This window comes from Eleutherodactylus coqui, chromosome 9 (assembly GCF_035609145.1).
Source record: "Eleutherodactylus coqui strain aEleCoq1 chromosome 9, aEleCoq1.hap1, whole genome shotgun sequence".
Lineage (NCBI taxonomy): Eukaryota > Metazoa > Chordata > Amphibia > Anura > Eleutherodactylidae > Eleutherodactylus > Eleutherodactylus coqui.
This window is the reverse complement of record NC_089845.1, coordinates 116,738,142-116,763,873: the sequence shown is the minus strand read 5'-3', so window position 1 is coordinate 116,763,873 and position 25,732 is coordinate 116,738,142. Positions and strand designations below refer to the sequence as shown.

At 44.5% G+C, this 25,732-nt stretch overlaps 1 protein-coding gene across 2 annotated transcripts in view; it reads left to right on the top strand.

Annotated features, from left to right (window-relative positions):
• The window catches only part of SNX31 (sorting nexin 31), a 133,076-nt gene that overhangs the window by 81,591 nt on the left and 25,753 nt on the right, over positions 1–25,732 (top strand). Inside the window, exons 1-6 of one of the 2 annotated variants that reach the window (XM_066578382.1) lie at positions 4,677–4,790; positions 12,376–12,450; positions 16,996–17,110; positions 18,125–18,189; positions 19,580–19,690; positions 21,219–21,309. In XM_066578382.1, coding sequence (XP_066434479.1) covers positions 4,731–4,790; positions 12,376–12,450; positions 16,996–17,110; positions 18,125–18,189; positions 19,580–19,690; positions 21,219–21,309 — 517 coding nt within the window. In that variant the 5' untranslated portion in view covers positions 4,677–4,730. Of the gene's footprint in view, positions 1–4,676; positions 4,791–12,375; positions 12,451–16,995; positions 17,111–18,124; positions 18,190–19,579; positions 19,691–21,218; positions 21,310–25,732 lie in introns of those variants that run through there. The other variant, XM_066578383.1, reaches the window with a different exon arrangement.

Below are 25,732 nucleotides of genomic sequence, written 5' to 3'. Positions count from 1 at the left end.
ACAAAAAAAAAATGCACATGTGACCGAGCCCGGTGAAATCAATGGGTTCTTTTCACTCCGTAACGAGCAGTGCAAATGAGTTTGTGTTAATAATTAGGCTGCATCCGCACGGGCTACAAAATCTCGCTACACAACATCGCTCATGTAAAAGAACCCATTGGAAACCATGGGCTTCACATTGTAGCGATGATTTTGTAGACCGTTCACACCTGTGTTAGGCTAACGTCACATGGGCGAGCCCGATATCGGGCCGTTGATTAGGGTATGATATCGCGCTTGCCACCATGTGAATTCCAATCCACTGTCTGACGTCTGAAGACATTATGATTTAAGGCTGTACAGCTCCGATGTTGGAAGACATCCGTCGGGGTTCTCTAACTGTATATTGCCAGCCTCTCTGCTGTCGGAGCCTATCCAACGTGTCACCTCATGCAGTACTGGCTTTAGCCAGCAGATAGCGCCGTTGTATAACAGCAGAAAAAGAGTAAGCCTCCTAGGAAAACCAGGATACAAATTGGACTGGAAAGGGTTAAGACTGGCTCACATTACTTCGGGGAAGAAGCGAACAGCCACGGCGGAGGATAGCAGAGTTTTATGCATTGTTTTTACGTGGTGCAATGCTGCCAGCGGCCCCGTTGGAAACAATGGGCGCTACAATGCGAGATCACGCAGAAAGACAGAACATGCCGCAATTTGTTTCCTGCATAGCATCACATCGCTGATGTGTATGACGCCATGCAGAAGAATGGGGTTCATATTGATGCAAGATTTGCGTGTTTCACAATGCACAAATCTCGCACGGTTTTCTCACCCGTGTGAAGGCGGCCTCAGGGGTTTCTGTCTCGCTGTTCCGTTAAAACAGAATTAAACATTTCATTTTTTTTACTTATCGATTTAAATCGGTTTAAAAAAAAAGAATAGGAAACAGAAAGCTTTGCGTGTCATTTACTGTTTGTGTGCACCAAAAAACACGCAACCATACTCCCATTCACGGAAACGGGCAATTAGTTCAGTATGTGATCATTCCCTGCATGAATGCGCAGAAAGATGGAGCATGCCGCGTATTTCTTTGGAGTGAACAAAATGCAAAATACGCTTTTGCGAATAAACCCATTGAAATCAATACGGTTTTTCACTGCGTACTGAGCGCACAAATACATGCGTGTGAAGCTCCCCTTAGGCTCTTTTCACAAGGCCGAGAAAATCGCACGAGATTGGAGCTTTGTGAGACGTACAAATGTTGCAAAAATATTCTTTTGAATGATGTAATATACATGAGCGTTTTTCTTTCCTGCATGGCATCGTGGTGCAGGAAAAAAATCGTGGCATGTCCTATCTTTGCACATTCCCTGGGAATGCCTCACATTGCATCGCCCATTGTTTTCAATGGGAGTGGCACAGAATCCCATGATGTGCGAGGTGTACATGAGTGCGAGGTTTACACATTGACAACAATGGGAAACACTCTGCGATCCTCCACCACGGCTAATGCCACGGCTAAGGATCGCTACTTCCCCCAAGTGATGCTAAGCAGTTTTAACACAAAAACGCCTCGCATCCACAGAGACATCACAGGTTGGCGAATGCAGCAAATCCGGCCGTGTGAACATAGCCTTAACCCCTTGAGTGGCACGCCCGGAAATTTTCCGGGACGAGCTCCACTGCTCATAGCGATATAGCCGGGAAGATTTCCGGGCTATGTATCTCTATGGGAGCTGCAGAGCACAATGCCACAAGCTGTGACATTGTGCTCTGCCTGCACTGTCCCACAGAGAACAAAGCAGGACATTGAGAAGCAGGAAGATATTGCCGATTGGCCGGCAATCTCCAGCTTCTAATGTCCTGCTTTGTTTACAGGTTGCCATAGAGACCATCGGCTTGTCAGAAGCAAGCCGATGGTCTCTGTTCCAGGGAGAGCTGGTGCTTGGCTGTCAGAGGACAAGCAGGCACCAGCTCTTACAGCAGAGATCAGAGAAAACCTCCGATCTCTGCTGTGTTAACTCTTTACTTGCTGAAGTCTATGTGACTGCAGCATGTAATGGGCAGTCACCATGGGACCCCCCCAGAATGTGATCAGGGAGTCCTGATGGGTCTCTGGGGAAGTCCCCTAAAGGGACAAAAATAAAAAAAAAAGGTCAAAAAAATAAAAAATTATTTAAAAAAATAAAATAAATGAAATTCAAAACATTTGTCTCCCTTTACTTTGTGAAAAATTAAAAATAAAATTACACATGTGGTATCCCTGCGTTGTAATGACCCAGAGAAGGAAGTTAGTTCATTATTTAACCCCTTAATGACACAGTCCCTTTTTTTCTTCTTCCCCCATTTCTTTTTTTCCTCCCCCCGTTTAAAAAATCATAACTCCTTTATTTATCCATCAACGTCGCTGTATGAAGTTTGTTTTTTGCGGGACGAGTTGCATTTTTTAATGGTGCAATTTAAAGTACCATATAATGAACTGAAAAACTTTTACAAAAATCTAAGTGGAGTAAAATGAAAGAAAAATGACATTCCACCATCCTTCAGTGCATTTTGTTTCTACAGCGCACAAACTGCAACAAAAATGACCCGATAACTTTATTCTATGGGTCGATACGATTACTACGATACCAAATGTGTATACCTTTTTTTACTATAGCACTTGTATTTTATTTCAAAGACATTTAATTTTTAAAAATTATTTACTGCCGCATCTTCTGCGCGCAATAACTTTTTTATTTTTCCATCGACGTACTTGAGCAAGGGCTTGTTTTTTGCAGGATGTCCTGTAGTTTACGTTGGTACCATTTTGGAATACATACGACTTTTTGTTCGCTTTTTATTGCATTTTTTTCTGGGAGACAGGGTGACTGAAAAGTGCATTTGTGGCGTTCTTTATTTTTTTTTTGGACTACGTTCACCGTGGGGGGGTGAATAATGCACTATTTTGATAGATCAGCCATTAACGGACGCGGCGATACCAAATATGTATTTTTCTTTTATGATTTAGATTTTTTTATTATAGATATGGCAAAAGGAGGGTGATTTAAACTTGTATTACTTTTTTTTTTTTTTTTTTTTAAGTGTGAAAAGTCATGAAAAAGAAACTATTACAATTTGGTATTGGCATAATCGTACTGGCCTGAAGAAGGACTTTAATATATTATTTATACTCAGAGAATGCAGTGAAAAATAAAAATAAAAAACATGCCAGAATTACAGATTTTGTTAATCTTGCCACTAGAAAAAAATAGAATTGAGGCTGCATTCCCACGAACGTATATCGGCTCGGTTTTCACGCCGAGCCGATATAGGTCGTCCTCATGAGCAGGGGGGGGGTGATGGAAGAGCCAGGAGCAGGAACTGAGCTCCCGCCCCCTCTCTGCCTCCTCTCCGCCCCTCTGCACTATTTGCAATGGGGAGAGGCGGGGCATGGGTGGGGCTAATTCTCAGAACTTAGCCCCGCCTCACCTCTCCCCATTGCAAATAGTGCAGAGGGGCGGAGAGGAGGCAGAGAGGGGGCGGGAGCTCAGTTCCTGCTCCTGGATCTTCCATCCTCCCACCCCTGCACACGAGGACAACGTATATCGGCTCGGCGTGAAAACCGAGCCGATATACGTTCGTCTGAATGCAGCCAAAAAGTGATCAAAATTTTACATGTTCCAAAAAATTAGATAAATGAAGACTGGAGTTCATCCTGCAAAAAACAAGGCCTTCTGGGGCTCTGGCAATGGTAAAAAAAAATTAATACGGCTCTTGAAATGTGGCGACACAAAAGCAAACCTTTAAGAAAAAAAATGTTTTAAATGTACAAAAATAGCAAAACATTAAAAAAACTGTATAAACTTGCTATGGCCGGAATCGCATGACTCAGAGAATAATGTTATCACATTATTTATTCTGCATGTTGAACGCCGTAAAAATGAAATCGAAAAAACAAATGGCAGGATTTCTTTTTTCTCCCCTAATCTCACTACAAAATTTTTCACAAAAGTTATGCAATCCATTATACATACCCAAAAATGATGCCATCGAAAAGTACAACTTGTCCCGCAAAAAACAAGCCCTCACATGGCCGTGTCAATGGAAAAATGAAAAAGTTATGGCTCTTGGAACGCGACTGGAAAATTAGTTGAAATTAAATGATTGGCCTATTTAAAAAACCTGCCCTGGTGGGTCTGACAGGGTGGTAAGAAACCCACCACTCAAGGGGTTAAAGGTGTATAGGAATACCAAAGCATGAGGCTAGGTTCACACGGGATGGAATTGCTGCGGAATTTCCATGCAGCAATTCCAACCGCGACTCCTAATCCTGGGATTAGGCAGCCATGTGGACGAGATTTTTGCAAAATCCTTGTGAAAAAGCCGGGCGGATACGGACATGCGGCGCGGAATTCAGTTCTACAGCATGTTAATTCTTTTTTTTCCCACTGCGGTCTCGCTCCTCTCCATGGGGAGAGAAAGCGGTAGCAGGAGGCAGAACCGCTCCAAAACCCGGCTGCGGTTCTCCCGTAGAATTTTGGTGCTGTCATTCCACGAGAATTCTGCGGGATTCCGTCCCATGTGACCCCAGCCTGAGGGGGGCCTGCGGCCAGTCCTGCTCACCTGGCCAGGTGTGTAAGCAGCAGTGTGTGGCCACAGGTGTGGCCGCCTCTATATGCAGACACCGGCCGCCCACACAGGGAGATCCAGCAGCACAAGTGCTCACACTACAACCGTGAGCTGAGCTCTGCTACGTCTCCGCATTAACCATGCACATCAGCATCCCAGTGACAGAGGAGCTGGCGGACACTCTGGGCGGCCGTTACGTGGTGAAGTATCATTGCTTCTTGTTTTTCACACCTGTCTGAACTGATTTAGTATTTATAGGTTAATCTGGTGATTCTTAGATGTTGAGTGAAATTCCCTTATATAAAAGGGGGTCATGTGTCGCTCATTCTGCATGTGAGCACTCAGCCACCCAGAGGCTTTTGCGCTCCATGGATGCTGAAGACATGCTGGGAACCCCACCTTACGGAATTGCAGTTTAAGCAGTTACCTAATTAACTTCTTTTAACCCTGTAATTCCTTTCAGGGCTTTGACAGATGAGGGTGTAACGTAATACACTTGCTCCTGCACGATTTATTTTGCGCAGTGAATTCGTGTATTTGACGTTTGCGACTGCGTATATGCACAGGCACCACTCGTTCGCATGAGCAAGGGAGTCACCCCGTCCTGACTTAAAAAGCTAATTTGCCTAACAAGGTGCTGGTGATCGTGGATATGCGCTGTGCAGATGTGCGTGTTTGTGCACCTCCAATAGACCTCTATGGGGCTCTCTGTTGTAGAAAAGATGGGCTGGTCCCATGTAATTTATTTTTTCTGGCATTCTGCAGATTTCAAAACCTGCGGTGGTCAATTTATGTGTAGAAAATATCAGTATGTGTAAGGCTGATGTATTACAGCTGCAGGTCCGTACTAGTCAAAATGGCATTAAAAAATGTTCTGTTTGGCTACAGGCACACAGTTGGGGGTATTTATGAAGGGAGTACTCCCCTGCCTGTCACCCTATAGGGTGGAGTAACCAAGAACGTCTATGGGTGTAACGGTGTATATACTTGGAGGTTGCCCCAGCATATGTACCAACTATGCTCTGTAGATGTTGTGGGAATTGATCCTGACGTGAGCGATCCACCGCATTTTAACACATGCGATGACATAATAGAGTAATCTAGCATGAGGCACTACCATCCAAGTAACGCATGATATCACATGTACATGCAATGTCAGGCATCTTCAAAGTTATGATGACAGAAGTTCACAACTCTTGGTGGCCCCAGTAGTAATAGCAACCCCACCCCCTATGTTGGTAGCCCCAGTAGTAATAGCGACCCCTCCCCCCTATATTGGTGGCCCCATTAGTAATAGCGACCCCCTCCCCCCTATACTGGTGGCCCCATTAGTAATAGCGACCCCCTCCCCCTATATTGGTGGCCCCATTAGTAATAGCGACCCCTCCCCCCTATATTGGTGGCCCCATTAGTAATAGCGACCCCTCCCCCCTATATTGGTGGTCTATTGGTGGTCAGAGTAATAATAGCGACCAGCCCCCTATATTAGTGGCCCCAGTAGTAATAGTGCCCCCCCTATATTGGTGGTCCACTGCGGGGCTGAAGGAATCCCCCGCTGCAGCTATCACAGCTGTGGCAGAGGATTGCAGAGTTTCTCCCATTGTTTTTGACATGCTGTGATGTGTTTCCTGTATAGCATGGCAGTGCCGTGCAGGAAAATATCACAAATGTAAATTAACCAATTCAAGTGAATGTGTCTTGCAATGCACAAATTTTGCGCAATTTTCCCGGCCTAACTGTCTGCCTTCACACTGGAGAGAAAATCGTGCAGGAAACTAATTGCAGCATGTTTTATCTTCCTGCGAGATTGTTTCCAATGGGACTGGTGGCAGCAGTGCCAGACCTATTGAAAACAATGGGTGAACTCCGCGACCCCCTGCAGCGGCTGTGACAGCCATGGTGGGAAAATCCTTCAGCCCTGCACGAATGCGAGGCTGTTTTCACATGAAAACCTGAGGGCAGTAATGGGCTGCGATGGAATATTGCCCACGCCAGTGTGAAGGAGACACTGGTCCCCGCTCTACTCACTGCTATAGCAGTGTCTGGACAGGCTGTTCTGAGCAAATGAACGTCCAGAACTGCAGGCGGCATAGCAACGCGGATCACATGACTGGAGCTGGCTCACGTGATCCGTGTTGCTATGCCGATACCAGGTCCTGGACGTTGCTTTTTCCCAGCACAGAATGTCCAGACACAAATACAGCAGTGAGTAGAGCGGGGACCTAGAGCTCCTGACAATGGCTACGTATGCAAGATGCCGCTCCATTCAATTTCAACGGGACTGCCAGTGATGGCAGAGTATAAGCAATTGTCTACTTCTTTGAAATTAATAGAATGGCGACTGCACAGGCATCGTTAGATTCAGTGTGACATCACTGCGGGTGGGAAATGCATCTCCACAGTGATGAGAAAAGTAGGACACAGGTCCCCCATTCTAGGGATTGGTGGGGGTCTCAGTAGTGAGATCCCCACCTATTAGACTTTTATCACCCATCCTATTGATAGGTGATAAAAGTTTAATTCTGGTATATCCCCTTTAATTTTATAATTTATCTCATTGATTTAGTATGATAGAGCCTACCACTTTATTGCAATCGGCGTAATAAGTAATTTAGTAGGACGGGGTGGGGGGAGGGGTTCAGGTATCTGATGGGAACTTTAAAAAAACAGTGTCTGGGCAGTTTCTCTTCCAAGTGGTAGGACCAGATCCACCTGTAGCTCACTGTTTGTTCTCCTCTCACATTTTTGGCTGGAGCACTGGAATGAGGAAACCTATCATTATTGGCGCTCGGGTTCCCTGCGGTCACCACATTCCTAATCAGTAGGCAAAAGGGTTTCCAGTATGACAAACGTTGTTTTGTATCCTTGGTACTTTGTGATATATTTTGGTGTACAATTATGAAAACTGATGTATTGCTGATCGTTGTGAGCCTTAAGACCAGATTCATATGGGTGTATTTGCGTGCGCAATATATAGTGAATAGAGCCCGTTGATTAAAATGGCTTCGTTTACATGCACGTATTTTTCCTGCATATTTCGGTCATGCAAACAAAAAATGCAGCATGTGCACCAAAAGTCCCCATAGCAGTCAATGGGGATGCGCAAAATATGCTAGGAGATGCATGAAACATAATTGCACTGAAATAAAAATACATCTGTAACTCATTAGACTAATTAGACATTTCAATTGGTGCATATTTTTTCTGATGCTGTAGTGTACTTGACCCCTTCATGGTGCACATATGCTATACACATCCTAATTGCACATACTCCGTGCAGTTAGCACGCATATAGCTATCCACTGCAAATGCTGTGTATGGAGTTGGCATGGGAGACAGCCCAACCCCATACACGACGAGTATCTGTTCTCACAGGGGCATTTAAATCTTCCTTTCAAGACGTGGATGTCCCGAATAGCCCTGCTGCAATTAATATTATGAGGTCACCGTCTGGGTGTCATGGCATCCCGGGGACTTCTGAAAGTCCCCTGTGCTGCTATAATAGTTTGCCTATCAAAGATGTACCTGTGGCATGGCTTTTTAATAGGAAGCTTGTTTAAAATATAGTATAATGCAATACCAGAGTATTACATTATACTATGTGTGCGATCAAATGATCACAAGTTTAGGTTCTCTATCGGGGCTAATTTAAAAAAAAAAAAATCCAACTTAAAAATATTGCTGCATCTGTAAAGGTCTGTCTCCAAGAAAAAAAATGAATAAAAAGCTATCAAAAAATTGTATATTTCCCAAAATAGTACCAATACAAACTACAGATCAGCCCACAAAAAACAAGCCGTCACACAGTCCTAGTGACGGAAAAATAAAAGTATGGGTGCCAAAAGATGGAGACAGAAATTTATATTTATTTATTTTTAAATTTCTAAGTCTTACTATTAAAAAAATGTAAATTTGGTGTCGCTGTATTCATACTGACCCACAGAATAATAGCCTATCACTATTATTGCACTATGAATATCGTAAAAATAAAACTCCTAAAATGGCTCACTTGTTGGATTTTTCTCACTTTGCTTTACTTAGAATTTTTTTTTACATTTTCCAGTACATTATATGATATGCTAAATGGTACCAGTGAAAAATACAACTTGTCCGACAAAAAAAAAATCGTCATGTAGATATGTCACCTGAAAAATCAAAATTATTTTTTTATTTGAAAGTGAGGATACCAGAACTGCAGAATGTGACCTGGGCGCAGGTGCTTCATTGACCCCTGGGCATGAAAGGGTTAATGTGCTACATTATATAATATTGTGCTATATGGGCATCCTGCAATGCCTGTGCACCTTAAGGTCCAACATGTCAGGTGGTGTCTGTTTCTTGGCTGCCTGCTACCAGGAAGAGGTGATGATGTTAACTTGAGTTTAAAGGCCCATTTAGACAGGATGAATGTTGGGCTCAGTGTAAATAGTAGCTGTTCAGTACTGAACGTCCGCTATGTTAAGTCAATGAAGAGGGGCAGGGGAGAGCAAGGAGTGAAATCTCCCCCAGCCCCCCTGCTGGCTGCTCTGTGAGCGAGCCAGCTATACTAGCTCCCGTGCAATAGCACGGGAGCGAGTGTATGTGGGGACAAGTGTCGGGCATCGTTTGCCCGGCATTTGTCCCATCTAAATGGGCCTTAACACATAAGTGTACTGTGCGTGTGTTGTACCAAATGCTAGTGGAAGGGGGCAGAGCAGACTGACTGTCTTATGTGCTCAAGGCTTGTAGTTCCATGTATAAGAGCCTATACGGTAATATTTACTGTTGCCACAAGCTAATAAGGGACTAAGGTTATACTAGGGCAGTGTGTGACCAAAGCCGCATGGTGTGCTGAGGAAACCTGCTTGACCTGAGCGGAGTAGTGCTGGATCCAGCCTCTATAAAGTGTATCAGTGGCCTGTGAGCAATGTCACATAGAAGAAAATAAGAGTAGTTTGGCTCCGATTGCAGATGGTCTACATGTAGTGCCTGGAAGACCTTCAATTGGCTTATGTTGGGGTTTCCCAAACTGTGCTCCAGGGAGCCTTTGGGTCTGCTCGAGCGATTGTCAGGGGCTCCGCCAGAGGGTCTAGGTCCCCACTATACTCCTTGCTGTAGTGGTGTCCCAACAGGCTGTACTGAGCAACGTCCAGGACCTTGGGGTGGCATAGCAACGCGGATCACATGAGCTGGCTCTGGTCATGTGATCTGCATTGTTATGCCGACCGCGGGTCCTGGACAGTCGTTTGCTCAGAACAGCCTGTCCAGAGTTCTCCCATTGCTTTCAATGGGGCTAGCGCTGCTGCCACCATTCCTATTGAAAACAATGGGCGAGATTGCAGGAATAATATACAACTAGATAGGACATGCTGCAATGGTTTTCCCGCATCACCGCCTCATGCAGGAAAACCTCGCTAACGTGAATGAGCCCATTCAAATAAATTTGGTTCAGATTTGTGCATCTTGCAATGCACAAATCTTGCGTGATTTTCTCGCCCGTATGAAACCAACCTTAGGGGGCCTTCACACTGGCGAGAAAATTGTGCGAGATTTGTGCGCACAAATCAGAACCACATTAATTTGAATGGAGTCATTACGTTAGCGATGTTTACCTGCATGGTGCCATGATGCTATGCAAGAAACGCATCGCAGCATGCTCTATCTTTCTGCGATATTGCCCATTGTCTTCAATGGGGCCGGTGGCAGCAGCACTGGCCCCATCGAAAGCAATAGGAGAACTCAGCGATCCTCTGCCACGCTGCTGACAGCCACAGCAGGGATTCCCTTCAGCCCCACAATGGGCCACCAATATAGGGGGATGATGACAACGACGGAATATGTTGGCGCTATATAATTGTCGTCTGCAACATTTATATAGCGCCAACATATTCCGCAGCGCTTACAAGACAGGGGGAACAGAAACAAAACCACTGTTACATGTAATAATCAGTTGATTAAGACAGTAGGGGTGCGGGTCCTGCTCCAACGAGCTTACATACTACAAATAATGGGGTGATACAGAAGGTAAAGGGGCTGGACATGTGCACGGTATAGCGAGGTGGAGGGTGAGGGATGCTATACACATAGACAATGGTCAGACATAAATTGGTATGACTGCAGGGGGGCGGTTGATTGCAGCTAGCAGGAGCTGCAGTGGTAGGACAGGTCGCATGTTATCAGTCAGAGTAAAGAGGAATTTGGTTTGGGAGATATCGTATGCCTCCCTGAAGAGGTGCGTTTTTAGAGTACGCCTGAAGTCCAGGGATTGCTTAGATAGTTTGGGGTAGTGCATTCCAGAGGACTGGTGCTGCTATGGAGTAGTGTAGGAGGCGGGAATGAGAAGTTCGAATTAAAGGGGCACTTAGTCTGATTACATGAACAGAGGGTGCGGGCTGGGTGATGGATTGAGATGAGGGACGTAATGTAGGGTGGCGTGGTTCTGCGGAGGCCTTTATGAATTAAGCGCCAATATAGGGGATCACGATTACTTCTGGGGCCACCAATATAGGGGGTCACTGTTACTACAAGGGGTGGATTTGCTGCGGAATTCACGTAGCTGTAGCAGCAAAGTGGATGAGATTTTGAAAATCTTCTCATCCACTCACTGTGGAGAAAATCTGCATAAAACCCGCGTGGGTATTGATATGTGGTACGGGATTTAATTCCACAGTATTTTAAATGTAATGTATATCAATAGCCCATCCAGCAATCCAGAGTTCCTCCTGACCACATTTTAAAACTGACCTTTTTCGTAAAAGGATAACTGGGAAGTATAAGTTTTTTTTGCATGGCGCTGAAGAGGGTTTTCGTGTAGTAAAAAACCAAAAATAGTATGTGCAAGCAATCGCTAAAAAATACAAAAACCAACAAACAAACAAATACTCTCCAATCTGAGGTCGCCAGTGCAGCTTAAGGAGACCCAGTCCCTGATGCAGTGGTCACGTTCTGTTCATGTGACCACCCACCAATTGCTGGCTTCAGTGGTCACATGTTGTTCATGGCAGCATCACTTCTACAGCTGAGTGATTATGTGAATGAATGGCACATGACCAGCAGGCCAGTGGCAACGACCAGGTCGGATTCCGTATGCGGGATCCTGCAGCGGAATTCGACCCTGTGTCCAGCCCATGACCCCAGGCACCTGTCTTTTTTTCTTCTTATCTGTGCTGCGTATGGTCCGGACAGATGATCACACGGAACACATTACCTGTCTGCAACGTTAATTGTGGACAGGCCGCGGGTTGGACGGCTTCGATTGACTTTAGTGGAAGCTGTCCGTGCGGACCCTGCACTAAAATAGAGCATGTCGCTATTTTTTTTTTCTTTATTTCCCTCCGCGAGCAGAAAATTGAAATTGATTTCCGCTCGTGTGCAGGAAAAAGTGCTTTTTCATAGCATGTTATAGAAGGTACTTGCTACGGAACCCGAAGGCGGTCGCCTGCTCCGGATTCTGCAATGCATATACGCCCGTGTGCGGCCTGCCTAAGGCTCCTGAACCCAACTGTGGGAAGGGGGGTGAAGGAATCTGAATGGTGAGTGTGGCCTACTTTTATTTTAACCTATTCTCTGTCCATTTTTTTCCCCCGCTGTCTGAAAATTGCTATAACACAGATTCGCAGTGTTTGTAGGATGTGTTGCCCCTGAGTGGGAGAGACAAGGATTCTGATCTAGAGAAATAGAAGGGTAGATCTGGTGACATTTTGGCATTGTAGGAGGGTGTGGCAAGTACCTGGCGCTGTGACTCTACTACTGAACATCTTCTATACTAATAGCAGTGCACCTAATATTGTAACACTCTGTTTTCAGCTTTATTCTGTGTATCTGGAGGGCTTCATTCTTTTCAAAGTGCGATACAGAGATCTCCATTTCTGGGATGAACAGGTAGGCACTCTATGTGTGAATAATAAGGTTTATAACCAAAAGCATTGAAACAGGGGGATGCATCAAAACTGGTACAAAGGAAAAGTGGAGTTGTTACCCTTGACAACTAATCGGATTCCACTTCTCATTTTTCAGAGGTCTCTAAAAAATTATAGTGGTTTTTCAGCACTAAATAATAGGATAGGTCATCACTAGCTTATCGGCAAGAGAGCTGTGCCTGCAATATCATGCTGGGCCACTAGACAATGTATGGAGCTATCTGCTCCTGCTCAATACACAGTAATGGTGGCCCAGTGAACAACGGATCAGTGGGGTTCCTAGTGGCGGACCTTCACTGATTAGCTATTGATGACCTATGCTAAGGATGGGTCATCAGTTATTTCGCAACCCGACTGGATGCCATGGACAATACTCTTTTTTTTTTTTTTTTTTTTTTTTTTTTTTTTTTTTTTTTTTTTTTTTTCTTTTAGACTAGTTTTGATATATTCCACGTTCCCCCTGATTATGTGTAAATTATCTGTGCATCATTTGGGGGTGCTGGACTGAATATATATTTGCGGCCTGTACCAGAATACACGGGCTTCCAACCATTGGTTATATAGTGATAGTATATCATACGCTAGGCAACTAAATTTGGGGCACGTCCGATATAATTTTCTGTGACCACTCTAGTACTTGTAGATATGCACGGGTCCATCCAACTGCGCTTTTTTATGCTTCTAAACACACATGACTAGAGATGAGCGAGCGTACTCGGCCACGCCCCTTTTTCGCCCGAGTACCGCACTTTTTCGAGTACTTTCGTACTCGGGCGAAAAGATTCGGGGGGCGCCGTGGGTAAGTGGGGGATTGCAGCGGGGAGTGGGGGGGAGAGGGAGAGAGAGAGGGCCCCCCGGCGCCCCCAGAATCTTTTCACCCGAGTACTGAAGTACTCGAAAATCGCGGTGCTCGATCGAGTAATTACTTGAAACGAGTACGTTCGCTCATCTCTACACATGACACAACCTAGTTGCCTGTCAATCGTGATTCAACTACACCAATGTCCATACTTGGTCAAGTCATGCCACCATTGCATCCCTCTTGGCTGAGGCGCACCTTAATCTGTGTTTGTGTTTGCCCTTAAGGCCTTTTACACAGTATGATTATCATGCAAATAATTGTTAGATTGAGTGGTTTGCATGATAATTGTTAGGTGTAAATGCATGCAGCAAATGAATAAATTGTTATATTATTGCTGATCACGTCTTTGACATGGACCTTAAAATCAATGTTCGTCTACCGCTGCATCACTGGGTATAAATGGGCGTCCTACAATTTGCCAAATGTAAAGCAGCAGCAGAAGGGCTGGATCGGTGCAGGTTTTGATCCATTGATTGATAGAAACTACCCAATTAAGGCCCATTTACACAGAGCGATGATCACTCAAAGACAGTTTGAGTGACAGCTTTGAGCAATCATTTTGCATAAACTATTAAGTAGCTACTTAATAGCTTATTAGCATGCAAATGAAGCCTTTAGCTGACTTCAGTTAATAGTCGGAGGGCTCTTATCTGCTTTCAGTTGTTCTTCAGTTGTTCCTTTGTTCTTCAACAGGAAACAATGCTATCAGCACTACCTGCGGAGAACTGCTGATAAGAGTGAACTATGATTTGTAGGTTGGCCTAAATTTAAGGAACAGCTAGCAGTGCACGATGGCTGTGCGTTTAGCTGTAACGATGATCGCTCAAACGATCGCTTTGATGTGTAATCACCACTGGTTGCAAGTTCGTGTATTCTGGTACAGGCCATCAGTCCTTGCAAGAGTTAACACAAGCCTGTGATAATTAGCAAAAGTGCAAATTGCTTTATTGTTTAATATTTTCGTGCTGAGAAATCACTACAGCACTGGCCACTTAGGGTTTCAATTTCTTCTGAGAGGCTATCCACTACCTGTTTCATGTGATATCTATCTCTAGTAGCAAACACTAAGATATTTCAAGTGTGTGTGCACTTGCTGCTGTCTCATGCTGCCTATAGAAGTCTACAGAGAGTAGAAAGATGCCACAAAGTTCGCACACAAACGGGTTGCATTCTGAGTGCTGATTTCTGCAGCAGAAGACCTGCGATAATGAGTGATTGCGGAAGATTGTGGATATGATCGGTTTTCCGCGTAGATGTAGGCTATGCACAATGTATAGTCCGTGCCGAAGAAAGATCTTTCTCTCCCCTCCAGCCAGCATTCTGGCTTTTCTATCTATTTTCCTTTTGAAGTTGCAAGCGTTTCTGCCACTCATACGCAATGTTAATTGTGTATGGGTGACGGAACACTCGCATCCATTGACTTCAATGGGACCCATCCAAACCGAATTTGCACTAAAATATAGCATTCAGCAATTTGTTTTCCTCTCCATGGAAGTCTTACCCACGAATGTGTACAAAAAAATCGAAAATACATGATTATCAACGCCTGTGTTTTACTGTGGATGGCGATTGTGGATTCTGCAATTAAAATTAGTTTGTGTGAGACCTCCCTAAGAGTGAAGCAGAGAGACTAATAACATGCTGCTGCAGCTATGAGCGTTTACGATCTCGCAGCTACAGAAATTGCTTCTACACTGCTCAGTCCTTATCCATATTGGGCCATCTGACCTAGTTTCAGAAGCTGTACTGGGTGGGATGCCAAATGTCCTGATGATTCACCTACCGCTGGGCCCCCACTCAACTCTGTCCAGCAGCATCTTCACTCGCACTACAAGACTTGTTTTAGAAGTACACAGGTTTCTGTACACAATGATGAACTGATAATACAGGTTTCTGTTATTTTTACAAGCATTTTAAACCTTTTTGATATGTGAGCACAAAGTTCTGGAATGTAGACACATGTCTGTCGGGGCACAAAAATAAGATACAGAGTATTGCAGGGATTGTCCTCAAATAAACTTGTTACAATCACGTTGGGCTATGCTCACATCTACATTGGGGGTTACATTTGGTGCCTCCAGCTAAAAATGCAGGTAAAATAGTGTAGCAGACTGCACTGCCTAGTCCAGGCAACGCAGGAGAGCATGATGGGAGCCAGACTGATCTCATTCTAGTCCGTAGGATCCACCGAACACCGTTTGTTTCCCACAGAGGACGGATTCGGCATGCAGGTTTTCTACTCCTATGACTAAACAAGAAAATGGAAGCTTGCCTGGTACTTCAGAAAACTCTGGGCTGATTGATTTTGTAATGTATCTTTATAGCAGTGAGGGCTCCAGTTGGAGGGACTGCCCTTTCATAAAACTTTTGATATCATGTGTTTTGATCAGTGGGAGTCTCAGGTGTTCATATCAGTGAGTGTCCGGAAGCGCCGGAATATTAGCCGCAGGCGCATATATGTAGGCAGCTCATGACAGGGTTAACGGGGAGGCTAGGGTTAACAGTAGTTTAAGAGGTGGGGGGGAGAAGAGGGAGGAGTAAGGGGGGAGGCAGTTAGAAAGTGTGGGAAAAACGGGAGGAGGAGCTCTTCAGGCGGCAGCAGAAGGAAGAAGGAGCAGAAGATAAGAAGACGGAGACAGCAAGGAAGTCCCACCCACCCGCCCGTATGTTAGGAAATAGGGGTTAAGGTTTAGTTAGCTGGAGGGGGGGGGGGGTTTATAGGGGCGAAGCTACATTGTCATAGTGGCAGTTGGAGGGGGGGGGGTGGAGTTCTCGGAGCCAGTTCGGATGCGGGGGGGGGGGGGGGGAGAGCGGAGAGCCGATGGCTACCTTTCACCCCCTTCCCGCCCCTAGCCGGCTAGCGGGTCTCTGAGTCGGGAGGTGGGCGACTAGGGGCAACCGGGTGTGTTGCCTCCCGAGTCGGCGGTCTGGCGACGGGAGGGCGGTGGCGGGAGGGATCTTTGGTCTCCCGAGTCGGATAGTGGGAGAGCGGCGGGAGGCAGTACGGAAGATCCTTTCCCTGTTAGTGAGGCGACAGAGGGGGTTGTAGGCTCCGGGGACTTCCCCCCTTTTCGGTGGGTTGTTTATTCTTTAAATGTGTTTTTTACCCATTGTTAAATTTAAAGTTAAATAAATGGCCGCTGTGGCCAAAATTTATCCAAGCCAGAAGTGGTAGTGTATTGTTTGGATGGTAAACAGGGAGGTTGGGGTTAGGTCACAGAGGCTCACTCCATAATACCCGTGTCATGGAGAAGAAACCTCCTCCATTGTCTGAGAGTAATGGGCCCCAACCCTCATTTCAATAGAATAGATTGGCAGTACAGCTCATCAGGGCCAGACTTAAAACAAACAAACAAAAAACTGGCCTTGACAAACATCCTGATCGGGGCTCCTAATTCAAAATGTTTGGAAAGGAAAATGGTATGAGCAGATTGATTGATGGGTGGAAAATGTAGGTTATTTTCAACCTGTTAATTATGGCTAAAGCCCCCACAATTCTCTTTCCTGCACTTGTCCCCTGAATAAAAAATTCCCCCCCATATTGCAGTTATTTAACAAATGTATGTGCTAGATTGTTTTTAATTAAATATACATTTTTTAGCTTATTTTCTGTATAACAGATGTGGTTGACTTTATAAATTGCAGATGCATGATATTTTTGGTAATGAGCTACCTGCATTTCCGCCAAAACATTATCTGGCAATGACTAAATCTATGGCTGAAGACAGGAGACTAATGCTGGAGCAGTACTTGCAAGAAGGTAATGTCACTTAGGGCTTACTCATATGGACGTATTTTCGATCTGTGTGCAGTCCGAGTCTTCCATTGACTAAACTCGAACAGTACTCAGAACCGTGATAGCCAGTTGGGCCAATTTACACATGCAATTTTGCACACGGACCACAAGTCTGTGTTGGAAAAACTTACATCGTATCCTCTTGCTTTGTTTTCAGGCTTGATAATAGAACCTGCAGTGTGTGGGGCCCTGTGAACATCGGGCAGTGTGTGGGTGGTGTATGTCTGCTCTCCAAATTTTATTTCTTTTTTATTTTTTCCACAAATGGCACATCTGTGTGAATTTGGTCCTGCTTTCCTGCTTGAGTCTGTGTCTCTGCACTAAAAATATTCCAAATGATCTCCACAGATTGTGCTTATGCATGTATAGCATTATTTATTAACCATCGATTTAACTAAAGCTGGGTTTACACGGGATGAATGTTGTACAAACGATGCCCGACACTCCTCCCTGTGTCTCCGCGCTCCCGTGCTCCTGCATGACAGCTAGCAGAGCTGGCTAGTACACGGAGCGGCCAGCAGGGGGGCAGGGCAGTGCAGGAGATTTCTGTCCTCTCACTCCCCCGCCCCCCTTTATTGACATAACACAGCGGCCATTCACTACTGAACGGCTGCTTTTTACACTAAAACGATGAGCTGATCGTTCAGTGTAAATATCGGCCGTTCAGTACTGAATGGCTACTGTGTTATGTCAATGGAGAGGGGTGGGGGAGCGAGAGGAGAGAAATCTCCTGCAGCCGCCCCACTGAGAGCTAACAATACTAGCTCCCCTGCAGGGGCACAGGAAACAGTATGTGTGGGGACAAATGTCCGGCATTGTTTGACTGACACTCATCCCATCTAAAAGGGCTTTAACACTTCTACATATGAAATATCAAGAACTGGTGCTCAGTTCTCATTCCCAATCGATTGTCCATTAAACTGAATTGGAGATACACAAACTGTCAAGTGCACCAATTGACTTTATTCTGTTTTGCAGTTGTTACAAATCCTGTTCTTTCCAGAAGTGACATTCTCTTCAAATGTTTCAAGAAATTGCAGTTGGTAAGCATGTGTCAGGCATCTTAAAGGTTTGTACTAGGATTGCAAGTTATTCCCTATCCTGTGGATGGCTGATAACTTTCTGATTGGTGGGGGGCTCACCACTGAGATCACTGCTGATCTTGGTTCCCATTTCCTCCACTTTTTTTTGTTGTTGTTGTTGATACCCCTGAGACACAAACTGTACTTCATTTAGGGCTTTTACCCACTAGCCTTCCATGGGACTTTCTAATGCCTTGATATGTACATTATTTTCTTTCATTACTGGACAGTCTGTATAATGGCTATTTTTCTGTCCTCTCCCATTGAGGCCGGCTTCACACAAACTGATTCCTATTGCGGAATCCGCAGCATATCGCATGCATTGCAAGGAATGTACTATCGTTTTTATGCTCAGACTCGCGAACACAAATTCAATATTCCGCGAGTGGAGGAAAAATTTTGCTGCAGACTCCATGCAGACAGCCTCTATTGAAGTCAATGGAGGCTATCCGACCCACAGCCCTTCAGAGCCGGGATCCGCTGCGGGATCCTGCATGTGGAATCCAACCCAGTCGTGTGAAGCCGGCCTGACAGTGCGGTGCTTGTACCTGCACTAAAAATCCTAATTGCCCCTTTTAATATATAGAATTAAGAACAATTCAGAGAGCGTTTTTATTGCGTATAATAGGCACGTAAAAAAGAACGCCGCATGTTTTATTTTACCACGTATTGCACACAATAGAGCCCTATTATACTCTAAGGGCACATAATAAACGCTCCATATACACAATTGCATTGCATATGTGTGGGGTTTATATGCAATGCTGCTAAGCGACAGAACGGGAAATTGTTGAAAAAAAACGGCAAACTGTGCATGACAGCGATATGCCTGCTCACCGCCGGCTCACACAGCGGTAAAACGTTATGTTGCACACGCAGTGTTTTACGCATACACTCATTATGGCCCTTTATCTGCGGCTCCTGCAGTAAAGTGTCAGTCTTAGTTTTTGGCACTTGCTGCTAACTACATAACTGTGTATATACAGTGCTGGGGTTATGTACCGAACTGCTGTGTGAACCAGACTTTTATTTACAGTTTCTTAGTTACTGATTTTAGACATGTTTGTGGTGCAAGGCAGCAGTATACAGTCCTAAGCTCTCGCTCATGACCTGAAGGTTGCGGGTTCAATCCCTGCTGGTTCAGGTAGCCGGCTCAAGGTTGACTCAGCCTTCCATCTTTCCATGGTCGATAAAATGAGTACCCAGCTTGCTGGGGGGTAATAAATAAATTGCTGAATAAGTTTGGCGCTATAGAAATAACAAGTCCCTTCCCTTTATAACCTTGTGAAGATGGTGAAAAGGTTATCTAAACTAAAAAAATACCTGTGTTTTTTTTTTTTTTTTCTTTCAGGAAACCTTTAGGATACCGTCCATAAAAGTGATCCTTAAAGTTTACTTGCCAGATGGCAGATTGGTTAAGGTAGACTCTGAGACCTCCGACACTGCGGAGAGGGTGCTAGAGGTAATTTTTTTTTTTTTCTTTTTTGTTCTCTCCCAGCTCGTTTGACTGTTTTGCCCAACCTATGATTATATTAACAAGTATTTAAGAGTTCTTACTACAACCTATAGAAGTCGGGTCAACTAAGAGGGTCCGAATCACCAGGGGTGGATACAGTATGTGAAACCTGTACTGCTGCACAGGGGCTCGTAGATAAGGGGGGCAACTGTCATCCTATAGCAAAAAAGTTCCGGCATAGAAGGTAATGAGCTAATAGATTCCATGCTTCAAATTATGGGAGGGATTGCTATAGCGCTATAAAGGAGGCGCTTTATATTGGACTATAGGAGACCATGAGGCCGAGGAACTTTTCTTGCAGTGGGCCCACTTGGGTCTCTTTCTGGCTGTGGAACAGCTGCATTTATATCACCTGGCATTATTATACAATGGAGATAGTCAATGGGGTGTTCTGGGTTCTTCAATGGAGGTTATAGGACAATGTGCCATGGAACGTCCCAAGACACAGTGCCATCCTCCCACACATGGCTAGCCTATAGATGCCATGGACCGGGACACTACAATAAGCTATACCATTATGCAGATATGCAGCCAACATGAAGAAGGTATGTAAGCAGTGTTTTTAATGATGGTATATTATGATTTACAAGACTGGAAAATCTTTTTATACCATTAAGAATCATTGCAGTAATGATGTTTTTAGTACTATGCTATTGCTCTTATTAATTCACTAATAGCTACAAATCACACACAAGAGTGGTTAAGACTGGTGTTTTAATCAATTTGCCTTAATCTGCAGTTTGCTGGAGGAAGATGCGCCAAATGTGTGAAGAGGCACAATTCTCTGGAGGTTTTCCAGGAAAATGCTATTGATGACCTATCCTCAGTATGGGTCATTAATAGTTGATCTGCTGGGGTCCGTCGCTCAGCACCCCCAACTGATTCGGCACCCACTATCATTGTTGCTACACACGGGTACGGAGCTGAAGCCACTGCTCTGACCCCTGTGTAGTGGCCGGCACGTGTAACTGCAGGTGCAGCTTCCATTTGATTTTAATAAAACCGTTACAAGTGCCGACCGATAAACAAGCCGCAGAGCAGCAGCTTCCGCCCAGTACCCTTGTGACTATCAGACTATTAACTGTTAAGGACCTATCCTGAGTATAAGCCATCAATAGTATTTCCCTCGGAAACCCCTTTAACACATTTGCAGTACCTCAGGCCATTCTTAAGACGCTAACTGAAATCTATGCCAACTATGAGCTGGTGTAGATTTTCACTATAATTTACATCAATTTGTGGTGTACATCACAGAAATTGGCGTGAATTTCTTTAAGTTTATTGTCCTATTAACCCAGCCACTGTTCTCCAAAGGGGCAAGAGTGGCTGAAAAATGTACATTGTAACAAATGTTTGCCATTATTAGGCTTAGTCCAAAACTTGTAACTATTTCACACCCAAAAACTGTTGCATTTAACATGATAAATCCCCCCCCCACCCCCTGAATATCTAATTTTTGTATACTTCTTCACAGGCTGCATTGTATAAACTAAATTTATCAAGAGAACTTATGGAACATTTCAGCTTGTTTATTACACATAAGGACACTAACGCAGTTTTCTCAGGTAGGTTCTCAGACTTCAATATCACATTTACAAAGATGCTGCTAAAATGGAGGAGCGCGAGTGAAATAATTGTATTGTTGTAGTGAAATTATATTCACCACAGTGGAAAAATACCTGAAAAGAGTGTGGAGAGATATAACTAATTATATGGATAGGTGGATAGATTATATTTTCACAAGTGGCAAATGTATACGGCTGAAATGGCATAACCATAAAATTTAAAGAGACTTTCCAGCTTGGGATAGGTCATCAATAGTTGATCGTCAGGGATCCGCTGCTCAGGAGACCCACAGATCATCTGCTCTTCGGGCCTGCTGTCCATAGCTGAGCCAGATGTACATATTGGGGTTGGAACCAGAAGTGGAATGGAAGGCATCACTCCCACTGATTTCAATGCCCAGAAAATACCTTTTAATCTTTTATTAAACAAAAAAGTATATATTTGGTACGGTATCACTCCTACCAAATAACACCACAAGGAATATAACTCACAATACCAGATACTGAAAAATTGCTAAATTCCTGGGGAAGAACAAAGGAATAACATTATTTTCCTTTGAGACGTCTGAAGGTTAAGCTATACTATTATGTAGATATGCAGCCTACATAAAGCAGGTATGTAGCCACTGTTCTTAAGTACAGTATATTATGATTTACAAGACTAGAAAATGGGTGGATGGTATGATCCTTCAGATGTCTCAAAGGGAATAATGGGATAAGGCAACTTGCCCAAATAAACTGCAACCCTAAATAGAGTGGAGGTGTCTCCCTGAAAAAGGATGGCCCCACTTGGGAACTGCCTATTTGCCCTATTGTGCCCCTAATAACTATACAAACTGGATGATATTGATATATTGAGTATTTTTATGCTTAGATGATATTGTGAAAACTAGCAAGTAAACCAGCTAGGACTACACTATACATAGCAATATAAGGGCCCCAACAGAACATCAAATAGTCATATAGAAAAAATGATGAAATGATGACTAAAGTATTAACGGTGTACCCAAGTACTCCAAAAAGGAAGATTTTGATATTGGGACATACTAAGGTCCTATATACAAAGTAAAATTTTATAGTTATGCTATTTTAGTGATTTTGTTCCTTTCTGCAGCATTCCATTGCTGTTTGGCATGAACAATTACTGAAAACCTAAAGACGGCTGCCTTTTAAGAGGCAGTGCAATATTCTAGATGATTCAGTCTATTGGTTCTGTAGTCCTGATCATTTTGCAATTATCCAATTCGGCTTTCGAGGAGTGGGCCCACAGCCGAGAAGATAGCGGGTAGATAAGGCCTTGTCACAGGTTCTACCATCTCCTCCCCTGGGGGTAGCTCGGGAACCGACCAAGATACTGCTGGGGGAGTTTCACAGGGAAAACCCAATCTGCGGTTTACCTTAAGTCCTTTTGTCACTCATGACGCCACTGTTCTGTCCTCTGTGGTGAATTCAGAAGTTGGTAATAAAGAGTTCAGACACAGGGAGAACGCTTCAGAGAAAACTGGTAACTGTCAGCTGAGCTTGTTTACTTCAAATATTGGTTACAGTCCAAAACTTTGTACAATCCCGCAGAACACTGGTGCAGATACAATAGTGGTGGGATTTGGAGGATTCACAAGAATGACAGACGAGTCCACAGTCCCAGTTATCTGTGGGGTTCTATACCAGGCCACTCTCCTTCTCTCCACCAATCAACACTCACATTTGGAAAAAGACAGTCGGCGCTGCATGACGGCTCCTCTCACTTAGTGGTAGTACTGTCATATCTTAGGTAGGCTGGTCCCATGCCAAGCAGAAGGGAATCGCTCAGCTTCTTCCATTCTGTCCCTACACGGACCAATCTGTGCCTGTGAGGTTCACTCAGTTACAACCTCCAAACTAACGTCCTCTCTCTCCTCTGTCTTGCAAAACTCAGAAACAGACTTCTCCTAGACTGCCCACACACTCACACACTGCTTTGCATTCCACCTTGCAAACACACATATCCAACATGGTCACATGACACACAAGATACATTTTCCAGACGTGACCCAGACTTTAACCCATTCAGTGCGCAGAGGTGCAATAAACATCAAATTCACAACATAGAAAACACTGACAATACAAATGTACAAGACAACTACTTTCATATTTATGGAGGGGCCCCGCTAACTCTGGGCCACTACACCAATACACATAAAGGATGTGGATTTTGTTACTTTGATAATTGGAGAGCTTTAAAAGTGTGTTCCAAACTATAACTATTGATGACCTATCCTTAATATGGTCCATCAATGGCTGATCAGCTGCTGTGGATGTCTGGCATAGTCAGAATGGCATCCGTAGCGCAGTGGCCCAATCTGGTATTGCAGCGCTCTTCTACTTCTATGAAAGAGAGCTGCAATACCAAACTGAGCCACTGCGCTACGGATGGCATTCTGAGCATTCCGCCCGCAGCAGCTCATCGGCAGTCCCATGTGGCAGACCCTGCTGCTCTGCTATGAATGAGCAGATCTGAATGAGCGAGTAAATATAACCTCAGTGCTTCCCAGGCACAGCTTAGGGTGGAGTAAACCAAAAATGACAATGACTTAGTCAGCAGAAAAACTAAAGACCCCTTTACACAAGACTGTTGGGACAGTAAAGCCATCCCAGCGATCACTCCTGCTCTTTCACATAGGAGCGATCATTAAGTGAATGGAGGCGGAGTGGCTAGAGATCTCTTTCAACCGCCAGCCTCCATTCACAGTAAAAAGGCAGTCATTCATAGATAGAAATTTGCCTGCTTACAGAACGATGCCGCGGTAGATCAACTGATTTTCGGGTCAGATCAGCGATGTATCGCTGATCATTCTCACTGCATGAGACTTGTGCTGTGTAAAAGGCCCTTAAGGCATTTCTGAGCCTCCTCCAACAGGATGCCTAAAATGGCAAGATAATTCACGTTTGGTATGCTGATGAATGATATTCATGGCTCACTAATTTTGTCAAGCTTATCAAAGCGTATTATATCCATTTTTCATTAAAGGGGTTGTCCCGCGGCAGCAAGTGGGTCTATACACTTCTGTATGGCCATATTAATGCACTTTGTAATGTACATTGTGCATTAATTATGAGCCATACAGAAGTTATAAGAAGTTTTTCACTTACCTGCTCCGTTGCTAGCGTCCTCGTTTCCATGGAGCCGACTAATTTTCGCCGTCTAATGGCCAAATTAGCCACGCTTGCGCAGTCCGGGTCTTCTTCTTTTCTGAATGGGGCTCCGTGTAGCTCCGCCCCGTCACGTGCCGATTCCAGCCAATCAGGAGGCTGGAATCGGCAATGGACCGCACAGAAGCCCTGCGGTCCACCGAGTGAGAAGATCCCCGCGGCCATCTTCATCAGGTAAGTAAGAACTCACCGGAGCGCGGGGATTCAGGTAAGCACTCTCCGGTGATCTTTTTTAACCCCTGGGGTTGTCTCGCGCCGAACGGGGGGGGGGGGGGGGGGGGGGTTTGAAAAAAGAGAAAAACCCGTTTCGGCGCGGGACAACCCCTTTAAGCGTTATTTTAGTTATGTGGGAAATCGGAGGATCAAAGAAAATATATTTCGTCTGCCCTTACATTTATTTCTCTCTTCAGATATAGATTCTTATGGCAGACATGCTTGAATTCACTTGATGATTCATCCATCCACATCTGCTAGAAGTTCATTCCAAGTATCTACTACTCTTTCAGTAAAATAATAATTTCTAATATTTCCCCCAACTAATCTCCGATTGCGCCCCCTTGTTTGTGTTTGGTTGGGCCTCTCTCACCCAGGCACTTTTTACTGCGATTAACGTGGTGTTTTGAACACTGCGTTAATCACGGTATAACGCTCCGATTGAAATTAATGGGGCCTCGCAGACGTGTTTAATCATGGCGTTGGACGGTGCTTTCCAGCACCGCGACTTTCGAGCGCTGTCTGCTCTATGTCTGTTTAGCACACCTCATGACCCATTACAATGATGGGGTGCTCTAAAACATGCTGTCAGCTGCAGGGATCTGCAGCCGAAAGCGAAAGTAAAATCGTGGCAAAGCGCCGCATTTGAGATCGCAGCGCTTTTGCTGCATTCATGTGTGAGAGCGGCCTTACTCTCCTGAACCTTACTTATTCCTGTAATATATTTAAAGATTTCCATTTATCCTGTCCCGCCCCCTCCTTCTTTCCTCCAGGCTATACAAATTAAAGGCCCATTTACACGTAACAATTATCGCTCAAAATTCATTCAAACGACCGAAAATAAACGAAAATTGCTACATGTGAACACGGGCATTGATCACTTTTTTTCATTTGAGCGATGATTTTTCAGGTGAACTTAAAATCTATTGCTTTTGAGAGGTAAAGCAACCCCATTTATCTCTCAGTAGACCGCATGCTGTTATCTCCATGGGAACCGCTAGATAACATTGTAATCTGCCAT